At 34.8% G+C, this 13,690-nt stretch overlaps 1 protein-coding gene across 1 annotated transcript in view; it reads left to right on the forward strand.

Moving 5' to 3' along the window:
* Window positions 1-3,103: 3,103 nt before the first annotated feature.
* LOC136845967 (neuronal calcium sensor 1-like) overlaps window positions 3,104-13,690 on the forward strand; it is a 248,609-nt gene continuing 238,022 nt past the window's right edge. The window contains exon 1 of the mRNA XM_067116514.1: window positions 3,104-3,292. Coding sequence (XP_066972615.1) covers window positions 3,247-3,292 — 46 coding nt within the window. The 5' untranslated portion in view covers window positions 3,104-3,246. The remainder of the gene's footprint in view (window positions 3,293-13,690) is intronic.

Here is a 13,690-nt window from a genome sequence, read left to right on the forward strand (position 1 = left end):
AATTCCACTCGCAGATTGGATAAAATAAACATGGGTGTCTATAAGTTACCTCAACAAACCCAGTTAAATGTTTTTTCCTTTGAAGAAGGATTATGCTGCATTTGACTCTTCCCTTCCATTGAACGAGTTCGAGAAGTAACAAGGAAGAACAGCTGATCGAGGCTCAGAAAGCAAGTTATTTTCACTGGTAAATGGAAGGGAAGTGTCAAATGCAGTACAATCCTTCTTCAAAGGAAAAAACATATTAACTCGAATTGTTGAGATAACTTGTAGACACTCATGTTTATTTCACCCAATCTGCGAATGGAATTTTACATGGCAATGTGTGACCTTTAGAAAAGAGAGAGAGAGAGAGAGAAATGGCATGGAGAGGGCTGTCTATTCTTAACTATTAGTTTTCCTGTTCGTCAAGTGAAGAGCGGAACGCATCGTTGTCTAATTCGCTTATATTAAGAAGGCAAACAGTGCTGATTCACGAATGTACTATATATATACTATATATATACATATATATATATATATATATATATATATATATATATATATATATATATATATATATATATACATGCATATATAAATATATAAATATATATATATATATATATATATATATATATATATATATATATATATATATATATATATATATATATATATATATATATACATAATTAGTGGGCGTGGATCTAAAATCGAAATCAACTTATATTTCCCTTGATAGCCTATATTATATATGCAACTTGGTTGCCCCAGCAGACCTGTATTTGCCATATTCTAATCAATCCTCCCTCAGTTGTAACCACCTTTAGTGTTACGATTAACCTGGATTGGTAAAGAATGAGGTCCGTCCAATCTATCCACCACTGTGCCTTTTATTTTGGGGAGGTCTCTTACATTTTAACTAAATGGACTTCGACAAAGCAATTGAGTTGCACCCTACCCCAGAGAGGTGTGTACAGGTTTTACGCCTTGTCCGAGGGGCGCCCTGGGAGTAAATGCTATACGACCTAATCGCATTCTGGCCCTGGTTTATTTTTCCGTTGGCATGTATAATTGGATTGTCTCATACAGAGTAAATGAAACGAGACAAAGAGAGAAAACGTAAGAAACGAAAGGAATAGAGGGAGAGGGAGAGAGACTTTCCTTTGCTTCTAATCTGAATGCACATGGTTAATTCCCTCTCTCTCTCTCTCTCTCTCTCTCTCTCTCTCTCTCTCTCTCTCTCTCTCCGCATGAAAGGGGAAGAAACCAATAGAACAGCAACAAGTAAAATTGCAGGGGTGACTTCGAAACAAAAATACAGAGCAAGAATGCTTGGAAGAAAGGGGAACCGATCAAGTATGAGAGAGAGAGAGAGAGAGAGAGAGAGAGAGAGAGAGGAGTCCATAGTTGAAGGGTGATTAAAAGAAAAGATAATAAAATGCAGAAGAAATGAAATTTGTCGGGAAACATTTTTAATCGAGAACGCAGAATAGATTTTAAAGGAGTATTAAAAGGTGAAAGAAAAACAATAAGGAAAAGAAATTAAAACTGTAAGGGAGTATATTAATAGAGAAAACGAGGAGGAGGAGGATGAGAGAGAGAGAGAGAGAGAGAGAGAGCGAGAGAGAGAGAGATGAAAAATATAGTGACTGAGAAACAAAAGAAAAGCATGAAAAGGAGAAGCAAAATAGGTAAGGGTATATGTTTGGTTGAAAGGAGGAGGAGGAGGAGGAGGAGGATGAAGACGAGAGAAAGAGAGAGAGGAAAAATATAGTGACTAAGAAACAAAAGAAGAGCATGAAAAGTAGAAGAAACGAAATAGGTTAGAATATATGTTTGGTGGAGAAGAGGAGGAGAGAGAGAGAAAGAGAGATGAAAAAATGTAGTGATTAAGAAATAAAAGTAATGCATGAAAAGGAGAAGAAACGAAATAGGTAAGGTTATATGTTTGGTGGAGGAGAGAAGGAGGAGGAAGACGAGAGAGAGAGAGAGAGAGGAAAAAATACAGTGATTAAGAAATAAAAGAAGAGCATGAAAAGGAGAAGAAACGAAATAGGTAAGAGCATGTGGTGGCGAAGAGGAGGAGGAGGAGGAAGACGAGAGAGAGAGAGATAGGAAAAATACAGTGATTAAGAAATAAAAGAAGAGCATCAAAAGGAGAAGAAATGAAATAGGTAAGAGTATGTGGTGGCAAAGAGGAGGAGGAGGAGGAGGAGGAGGAAGAGAGAGAGAGAGAGAGAGAGAGAGAGAGAGAGGAAAACCAGGCAACCTCGGGTAGCAAGGGAGGAAAAGCATCCCGTATCCACCAGTCGCTCTCTGATCCCAGTCCAGAAGGGAAATACCGCTGCCGCGCTCTTAGAGCCGCCTCCTTCTCCTCCCACAGGAACACATCGAGAAGAAGAAGAAACCCATAAACAAAGCGAAGAGATTCCCTGGGCTTCTCAAGTCCATTCTCGACCAACCGGACGTCTCTCCGTTTTACCTTTCCTGTCTTGTCATGCCACTGTCCCAGATTTCCATGTAGAGAGAGATATAATAAAGAAATACACTCGGAAAATCTAACATTTTTCATGTCGAAGCCGCTATTCGTCTGTTCGATTGGTGGTCTCGAGTAACACAGAGAAATCGTGTTGTTTCTCAGTTTAGTTCCCTTTTTTATCGATTGATATGTTCGAGTGAACCTTTTTTTGTGCCTGTTGATCTCCGGGGGACGAGGAGCCCCCTGCCTGCCTGGTTCCCCAGACGAGGATCATTTTTTAATCGGAAGCGGGGAGGGCGTCGTCTTCTCTCGTCCCTCTCGGAGTCTGGGTCCAACAGGTGGCTCTCTGACCAGCTGGTGTGTGAAACGGGAGGAGCCGCAGGGGAAGAAACACCCACCTGCCGAGAGAGAACCGACCACCACCACCACCTGCCGAAGGGCTAAACCACCACCTGCCGAAGTCTAAAAGTTGTGGCCCCCCGGTGACATTCGTTACCGTGCCTCTCTTCCTGCTACCTACCTGTTGCCGTAGCCCCAGGGGGTAGGAGGTTAGGACCCAGGGGGAGCCGTCCCGAAAATGGCTACGATGGGTAAGTTTCGAAGGAGAAGAGAGTAATGGGAGAAGAAAGGGAGAGCGAGGGGAATTGAGAGAGAAAGGTAGGAAGAGAGAGATAGCAGAGCGAGAGAAAGGAAAGAAAGAAAGAACGCGAGAGAGCGAGAGAAAAATTAAAAGGAGAAAAGAAAGTGATTCGAAATAAAAAAAAAAAAGATAAATAATAGACATGGCAGGAAAGGAGAAGCCGAAGAAACAGCCCAAGAAGAAACCTGGTAAGTCTATTTACAATAGAAAATAATTTATCAATAAGAAAATATTTTTTCCGCATTGTCCAGGATCTCATTGCACCTTGGGGAGTTAGAAAAATGTTTTGCACCCTAAAAGTTTATTTTACTTTTATTGTAGTGATCACATGCACCTACAGAATCAACACTGACCAGCACCTTTTTAAGAAGCATTTAATTTGTCTGGGTCTCTCTTAGGGGATGTCTGTCTCGTTCTCACTCTTATCAGTAAGTCTCTTTATTCATATACCTTTCTGATTATCTGTCTTTACGGAGTTTTCCTACATTTACGTATGTACGAATATTTGTGTGAGTGTGTTTCATTGTATAAATCAGGGTAAATATGAATGATTGTGTAAGTGTATATATATATATATATATATATATATATATATATATATATATATATATATATATATATATATATATATATATATATAATATATATATATACATATATGTATGTATATATGTATATAAATGAATGTATATATATATAATATATATATATATATATATATATATATATATATATATATATATATATATATATATATATATATATATATATATCGGGTTCCACATACTAGGGGTGCTTCCAGAAGCAAGGCATTGGTCATAGTTACATTCATAATTTAGCCGCAGTGTCGTCGATAAATAACTTTTATAGAAAACCGCCACAGAATTTGCTGCATCATGCACCTACTCGGGCTCATCAGTAGTGATTCAAAACCCCCACCTTACAGACATTGCGCCACTCGCCTCTTAACTTGTACACACTCTTGATCTTTCTGAATGCGAGGGAATTCGTTTTCATTTCCACTTTTGCACCATGTATCCAGCATTTCTAGGTTTTCCTCTCCTCTCTCTCTCTCTCCTAAACATACAAGTTACACACATACTCTCTTCACAAATCTTTCGTCCTCCGTTCCGTCTACATGACTGAACCATCTGAAAAATCTGTGATCCATTCTCATATATATATATATATATATATATATATATATATATATATATATATATATATATATATATATATATATATATATATATATATATATATATATATATATATATATATATATATATATATATATACATACATACATACATACATACAAACACACACACAATTGTTCGTTTACACGCTTCTTTTGGGGTAAATACATAAGTCTCGTTATTTATTCACATTGCAAACACATGCATTTCCCCTTCCTGTTCGCCGGGCACACACACCCACACACATATATGTAAATATATAAATGTGTGCGTGTGTTTGTATAAAATCACACACCCTTAGAATTCCTCTTACAGAGATAGCGCCTTAAATTTAAGACCTTTATGGCAAAATAATCAGGAACTTACATAAGCAGCCTTTTGCCATTCGTAATGTCTGCAAGCGAGAAATTCGCATTCAGCGCTAACGGTATTGTGAAACCTTTCGCGTTCGTGGTTATCGATTAGTTTCGCTGGACGTGATTGGTACAGATTCCAGGCCGCAAACTGAGCTCTCTTTGGTATTTGTTCTGTAATACGTAATTCGTTTAGAGTTGGGCTTGTTTCCAATTAGTCTTTTATCTCTCTCTCTCTCTCTCTCTCTCTCTCTCTCTCTCTCTCTCTCTCTCTCTCTCTTGATGGTTTTGTGTTATTAGCATGAGACTCAAAGGGAATTACAGTGTATGTGATGAATGCATATACCCTGGCCAGGATTTGAACCTATACCTTTTTAGGCTCAAATAGCTGACATTGACTCTCCATTCAGCTATATAGAGACGTATTTTGATTTCATGTCTGTTGTGCATAGTCGTCTCTGACTTCTGGTTTGGTTTTGTGTGTATATATATATATATATATATATATATATATATATATATATATATATATATATATATATATATATATATATATATATATATTATTTATATATAATTGTTGATTTATATTATATATATATATATATATATATATATATATATATATATATATATATATATATATATATATATATATATATATATATATATATATATAATAGATATATAATTGTTGATTTATTTATTTAATACATATGCGTGTTACTCAGTAAGTATGTCGACGAGCAATAACTATCAAATACATTCTCAATCATTTTTTAAATATGTTTCTTCATTTTATTTTCACGGTTTTTCGGAAAGCGTTGAGCAATTTTTTTTCTTTTCTCATATATTCATATTTTTTCCTCTCCAAAAATGATTTTCGTAGTGAATAATATTACTTTTTTCACCTTTATACATCCGCGCCCTTTATCCTGAGTCAGTGGGAGTAGGAGAAATAAACCTGTCAGCATCATAGCATTAGCCATAAACCAGTATATACCGGAACTCGGGTTACTGTTGAGATATGGTATTTTATTTTTTCTCGATCCATAACTTATGTCTTTGTTTTTATTATTTTTGGTGGGCTTTAAGTGTTATCTATTTATAAAGTTTTTTATGTTTGATTAAACTGCCTGGCAGCCTGTTATGTTATATGCTATTTATATTCATATTATACTGTATGTTATTTGTTATTTAAATTCATATGCTGTTTGTTATTTAGATTTATATTATACTGTTTGTTATTTATATTTATGTTATGCTGTTTTTTTATTTATATTCATATCATGCTATTTGTTATTTAGATTTATATCAACTATAATGATGAAGTAGGTCAGTATGTAGCATTATTCCTATTCACAATTTTTCATTTGATCGTGAAATATTCATTGTGGGATATTATTCATTTAAACTGCTTTCATTTCATCAGAAAAACACCAATATTCATATATGTTATTTACTTCACTCTGTTGGCTCCCAGGTCTCATTGTGACCCTATGTTTCTTGAAACAGCCCCTTCCACGTCCAGTTCATGTGTATTCTTAGGTTGTCCCTCCATCGTATCCCATCAAACCCAGATGCATTCCTTTTTTTTTATTGTCTTTTACTTTTCATTCGTTCCCCTGGGACCTCTTCCACCTAGCTGTCCAACTTCTTCAACTTTACCCCCCTCTCATTTTCTCCCTCGTTAGGGAAAAATCCCTAGGGTGAGCGCTATCTGAGAGTTCAGGAATGTGATCTCGTTAAACTGCTTCGTGATGATGATAATTCCCACCAATCTTTCTCCTTCGGCCATATACTTCATCATCATTTTGTGTTCATTAATTGAGGAGTCTGTTTTAATAAAGGTTCGATCGAATTTAACGTTCGTATGTGCAGCCTGTTTAAAATTATTACAGAGCTATGTTAGATAGCATCTCCTATTTAAAAAACCATAAGGCCTGTTTTCATAATATTTCGTCATAATTCTGATAATTTTTCTTCCCGTCATTATCATCATTTTAATGGTCTGTTTTCATAATATTTCGTCATCATAATGATAATTTTTCTTCAAATCATTATTATCATTTTAATTCCCTAAGACATCTCTAAGGCCTGTGAGTTTCCAGTCGTTCTAAATTCTTGTTGTTATAGACTGTTTATGCATTGATGCATGCAGATCATCAAGTATTAATCAAGCCTTCATTTGATGCCCTGCCCTTCATTTTTTCTTCGATCGTTGTCACAAAATGATAAGCAGCAGATTTTTATTCACTTCAAAAACCTTTGAATGGCATAGGCTTTAAAATATAATTGCCTAAGTCTATTGGAAATAATTCGAAGCTATAGCATGTGTTGCCAAGTACTCTGGTCCTCTTTCACTGTTACCAGACAAAAGGATGTTCCTCATTCTTTATCCATGCTACTCTGATTCTTATTATTTAATCATTGTTCCTCCGGTAAGACTTCCCGCATCTCAGTATATAATCTTTAATGGGGAGACCTTGCCTGAAGTACTGATATTGAAAAGTCGCAAAGACCGGTAGGTTTCCTGGGAATTCTGTTTTTGTATGTTCGTATTTTTTCTTCATTAGTGTTTTTTGATTCTCTCGCTTAAGTATGATAGTTGAATGCTCGTACATTGCGTTATGCTTTCTTTTCTGAACAAACCCTATGGGTTGTTCTGTATAATAATAATAATAATAATAATAATAATAATAATAATAATAATGGTAAAGAAATTCACAGTGATGTCAGTGCAGTTATATGTTAAAAATTTATATAAAATGAGAGCTTGCGAAAGCTCTCTTATGTATATTTTTAACATAATATATTTACAGTAACATAATTATGTATTTCTTCACCGTTTTAGTGCATCATACGATTATGAGATTTTTTTATTAATAATAATAATAATAATAATAATAATAATAATAATAATAATAATAATAATAATAATAATAATATTCTCTCGGTAAATGGTGCGTGGCATTGCTGGGCGAATCATCACAGAGAATATTGGTGAATATTGGCAAATACTGTCCCCAGTATTTCGGGCTATCCATTCTGGCTTCCCAATTTACAGATGCTTAATATGCTTGTTAGTGAGGTAGTTGATGAGTTCGCTTTCTAGGAAGGATATGTTTTATCAGCGGAATAGGATTTAGAAATTATGACTAAGGTATTTCTGTTGAAATGGGAAAAGTGAATGGTATGTTAAAGTTGTGCAGTTTATTAATATAAATCCATATGTATGTATGTATGTATATATATATATATATATATATATATATATATATATATATATATATATATATATATATATATATATATATATATATATATATATATATATATATATATATATATATATATAGACAAAGCCTTTCGTGGAGTTTATTCAATCTTTTCATGTTACACGAAAACCTTTGCACATATATGTTTCCTGTTATCTTTCCGCACCTCAAAAAGAATAAATGTATCCTACATACCTTTTATGTATAAATACATACACATGTACATGTGTGTATATATATATATATATTGTATTTGTGTGTGTCTGCGTTCAAAATGAGAAAGAGAGGGGAAAAGCCTAGTCGATGCTAACATTTCGTGTTTCAATTATTTTTTATAATCAAATGATCAAAATATAATCTCTGTTTCTCTGAGAGTTAAAGCAAAATCCTTTGAAGCAAGATATTGTAACAGTTCAGTTCCCGATCACAATACCAGCCTCTGTAATCCTGTTATGATGCCAAGCCCGATTATCGATGCAGTAATGAAATGGAATAGCATTACAGAAATGAACGATAAATTGATATAAATTGGAAGTCCCCCTCCCCCTGCTCTTCTTTTAAAGCAGAGCAACGGTAACTTTATCCCGGTTCAAATTTTTTCGTTCATTTCCACATTGGTTCGTTTGGATTTGCATGTCGAAGTGTTTTCTGAAATGGAATAGATTAATGCGGAAACATTTGCATAGCAAAACAAGACGAAAAATGGCTTGAAGCTTATTTCCCTCTAACCCTCCCCTCCCCAATCACCTGCCTGCCCTCTCTCTCTCTCTCTCTCTCTCTCTCTCTCTCTCTCTCTCTCTCTCTCTCTCTCTCTCTCTCTCGAACTAATGGTACAAAGTTTTCGTCAGAATTGTATATTTGAGAGTATGTGTTTAGTTTCGTATGCTGGTGTCGAACTTTATCTTTCTGTTTCTCTAATTAATTTTGTTGAAACCTTGCCTATTATTATTGACACTTATTATCATGATTATTTTTTTCCAGGTTTAACCTCAACAGAAATTAATGTCATCTTTGCCATTGTTTTAGAGCCATTTTATCTGTTTGTTTATTTATTTTGTCCGTTTTTTCCCACTCTGATTTCAAAATTCTTACAGTAAGATAAAAAACCTCGTGTCAACAGAATTTAATTGATATTGACCATAAGTTTATTTAAGATGAATTCCGATATCTCAGTTATAAACTGTAGGCTTGCATATATTTTGTACTATCAGTTCGTGGTATAAAAATACTTCAGTGAAAATACGTGATGCGGTTTTATTGGCGAAAATTTTGGTTGGTCTGTTAATTACTATCGAGCTTAAAACAAAGAACCAAGTTGAATTTTTGGTGATTTGTCAAGAGATTTGGGAGGTTACTCTGGGCAGGTTTCACCCTGAATAAAATATCTGCTGGATTGTCAGGCAAGTCTCTTCTCATGCTGGAAGTTAGTTTACCTTTACATTTATGTTTTTCTTCGTCCCGTTGCGGTTTTATTAAAGAATAATAAGTCAATTTTCCTTTTTCTTTAGCGGTTGCGATTGATGATCCTTCTCTGGCGTTGAGATTGAATAAATTTGCTTGCTTTTCATTTGAATTGGATTGCAGGTTAAGTTTAAGTGATTGAATTACATAGCACTTCCAGTTAACGTGAGTGGGTTTTCTGTGATATAATAAAAATTTGGAACGTTTATAATCTCCTTCAGTTATAATATCTAGGACTTGTTTCATATTGGTGTGCGGTCCAAAACAAACATGGTTGCCCAAGACATGTGCTTTCCCTAGAGAAAAGTGCTTATTTATTCACCCAAGTCTTTAAGTTGCCTTTAGTTAAATCTGTTGATTCTCGAGTTCACTGTATATTGTAATTTTTGGATTTTATTTTAAGATCAGATGATGTATGGTTTCTTATTGTTACTCCTCTCTCTTTTGTCGTTCCTTACTTTATATTTTTAAAACATCAAATTTTAGTTCTTTAATTTAATTAGTTTCATCTTTATTCATTATTATTCTTTTTGATGTCTTTTTTTATAGTTTCTTAAGTGTATATTTTTAAAACATCTAGTTTTAGTTTTTTTTTATTTCAATATTTTCATCTGTAATTTTCGTCATTGTTAATGTTGATGTCGTTTAATTTAACCTCATTTTATGAAATCTTTCGATCTGACCTCACTTTTTGCCGGAGGCTTGTGGCATGGATGCTATTTTACGAGAATGATTTCCTTGCGATGGGAAGGGTCTCGATTATGTGGATGAAAAATTCAGACGCTTTAATGGACTCTCTTTCATCATAATGTTGGGGATACGGACGATTGTGTGCGTGCTTCCCATGCCATTTTTCCTTATTGTACTATGATTTTCTTTTCCTTGTGCATATTTCCTTGGCATAAACTGTGAACTTTGTAAGTAGGGAATAGTCTTCTGTTAGTTTGAGAGCAACTGTAATACAACCTGGACAGCATGTAACATTTTTTATTTATATTTTCCTGTTATTTTGTTCTCCAGATATAAGAATTTATTTATGTATTAGTTTGTTGATTTGTTATTAGTCCTATGCCGTCAAAGCCAAGGGTACTTTAGTTCTTACCTTCGTTCATCTGTTTGTCTGTCTGCCCGGCCATCAGTGTGTCTGTCACGCTTACCTTGTCGTTGCAACTCGTAGCGTTGTTGAGGGGATTTCAGTCATACAAGCTAGAAAAGTATGCCAGCGTACATAGATGTGCATTTAGGAAGATTATTCGTCTGTCTACCAGTTCATGTAACAGTCTGTCTGTCTGTCTGTGTGCTTGTCACTCTTACTTTGTCATTACTACTTCTAGAGGACTGAAGAGTTCTCTCTCCAACTTGGTATAAGAGTAGATTATCATGCACATTTGTGTATGCTGGGAAATCTGTCTCTTCCCATCCATCCTTTGGATCTAACTCATCCTGTATAGTTGCAGGGATCTTTTTCAGCCTGGATACAAAGTTAGACCGTCAGTGTAGATGTGTATTAAGAGAAATGGTCCACTTAAGTGTCTGTTTCTCAGTCTGTCATTGTGTTGTTGAAAGGCTCTTGATTAATCTTGGGACTAGATAGACTATCATGCATATACATTCATTAAAGGAGATGGCCCATCATTCTTTCCAAATGTTTGTCACTTATTTGGATTGTCATGCTTACCTTCTCTTTATAACTCCCCTTATATTGTTGTGTGAAGTTTTGTTTTATAAGAGTTTTGAAAACAATAAGATAAACATTATTTGTCTATTCATGTGCGTGAAAATATGAGGAAACCCCTGAAAACCGCAAAACAAGCTTGGTTAACCCAAGCCACACCACCTAAATCTTAACAGTAATGAGGGACCACAGAGGGAACTTTATTTTTGGTTAGGGTAGTATTAAAACTAGGGAAATACAGAGATGCATCCTAGCCAAATCTTAACTAGGGCACCGGGTTCTACCAGACCCAACCTCCCTAACCTGGCCTAGGGCCCCGTAAATCATTACCTGAAATACAGGGGTGAACCCTAACTAATGTCTCCTTCCTGAACATAGGCAAAAGCAACGTAGCCTATTAGATCTAGGGGCCTCCACCCCCAGGGCCTGTTACCTAACCTGACCTACGACGCCATGAATTATAAACAATGTTTGTTTTATATATACCCGTATTTTATATTCTCTGGCTAATTATATCTATTTTATATTGCGTTTGTATATCTTATTACTTCGACCCCTTTTATTTTTCTTATTTGCTCCTTTAATAATTAAACTTCCCTTGTTTAAAGATGCGGTTTTCCAGCTTTTCAGATATTCTCGTGCAAAACACGACAACATTATATATGCAAATGAGTAAAAATACATGGTAATGATGTCATTGCCATATAACATGAAATTCTCGTATTAACAAGAGTCTTTACTCTAATTCCTTATAAATATACGGATTTCTTTGCAAAGGCTTCTAGAAGTAATGCTTCTGTTGTAGGATTAAATAGGTTTTATGTAGTACATTTGTTGTGATTATTTTTAGTTAGAAATTTCTTAACATGTAAGTTTCGTAATCAAATTTCTTTTTTATATTCTTCATGCCTTCTACTTCATTCCTTTTTTTACATAAATGGTACTGATTTGTGAATGAGCATTCAAATTAGTAATTACTTTTTAAATAAAGAATTAGAAAATGTTAAAAAAATTTAAAGCAAAAACAGATCAAATAAGCTTTTAAAAGTCAAAATAAACAGCCAACAACGTCGGGGAAGTAAAACAGAAAAGCTCAATTATGTAAAGAGGGAAAACGTGGAGTAATGGCTGCAATAGAACGCCCCAATGCTAATGCTACGGTAACTCGCGTTATGGGACAGACGGCCACTCGAGTTCCGCAGAGATGCTTCTGTCGCTCTTTGATGGGTACCAGCCATGCTTTTGAGTATTGGTTCTCAGTTTCCATTACCTCCATTATGCCGTTGTGGGGCTTTAGCCCTCTGGACCACCAGGGGAAGACGTTCCTGGGTTTTTGTATGCTGAAAGGGTTTCGTCTCTTGTCGAACTTGCAACAAACATACATACACACACACACACACACACACACACACACACAAACACACACACCGTCATCTATCTTCACACTTACTGATGTTTACATTTGCATGTTTTAATGCATGTTGATAGAGGTGATAGAAATGAGGGAATGGTTTCGTTCTCAGACCTGCTTCTATTGCACTGGACTTCACCTTAGATTTAAGGCCTTTAGAATTTCCAGTGTGTAATACTGAGAATTGCATTTATTTATCATTATCATTAAGCATATATAAAGACTGTCTTTTAAAGAACCTACGACACATGAGATGAAGTTATAATTCAAGAATTTTTCCTGAAAAAATTTGCATAAAACCAAATTAAGATCAGAGCCATTCTATACATAGAGTAAATGTGTTTGGTTTTCAAGAATCCGCCCTTGTCATTCACCATTGCTCCTAAGAAAGTCTCTTAAATTTCATGAGAAAGCGTGAAATCAGAGCAAGCCGATGACACCATAGCCGAGGCGGACTTGTTTACAGGTTGGCAAAGGTAACTTCATCTCTTCGTGATAGAGTTTGTGGACGCAAAGAGTTTCAATTAAGGACACCTTGCTCCATGCTTGTCAAATACTGGTCAAGGGATAAACATGCTTTCAGTCGAAGGAAAGCTTTTAGGTGATGTGTTAGAATTATTTTTCTTAAGAATTTTTTTTTTTATTATTCATAATTGATATTTGATGTATGTTCTCATGAAACAATTAAAAAAAGCCATTAGATTGATACGTGAAATTCCACACATTAAATGCCCATATGTGAAAAAGTGGATTAGCATCAAAACCATGTGTACTGTATTGTAAAATATTGATGATTACATTAATAGAATCTTTCATCTTCAGTGAGCAGTAGGCAACTTGCTTGCTGTCAAATGTAGAAGTTCAACATGACAATTGCTTGCTTGCATGCTTTCGCTGTCAGCTACTTGCCAGATTCAGCTTCTAGTAGCGTTAGAATTTATAGACAGGCCAATTACTAGATATATTGGTAACTTCTTTCATTTTAAATTTGATTTGGCATCATGTAAGTAGCTTTAGATTTAATCTTTTTATAACAATTCATATTTAGCTTTAGATTTAGATTTAGAGATAGCATAATCTTCAATACCCCTGTAAATGCAAGAATATTTGATTCTTTCTCTAATTTTAAGGTATAACTGTTTCCATACAATTTTCTTCTTACAACTGCTTTCCCTCTTATTGTGTATATGTATGAACTAATCTGATAGT

This window comes from Macrobrachium rosenbergii, chromosome 14 (genome assembly GCF_040412425.1).
Source record: "Macrobrachium rosenbergii isolate ZJJX-2024 chromosome 14, ASM4041242v1, whole genome shotgun sequence".
Lineage (NCBI taxonomy): Eukaryota > Metazoa > Arthropoda > Malacostraca > Decapoda > Palaemonidae > Macrobrachium > Macrobrachium rosenbergii.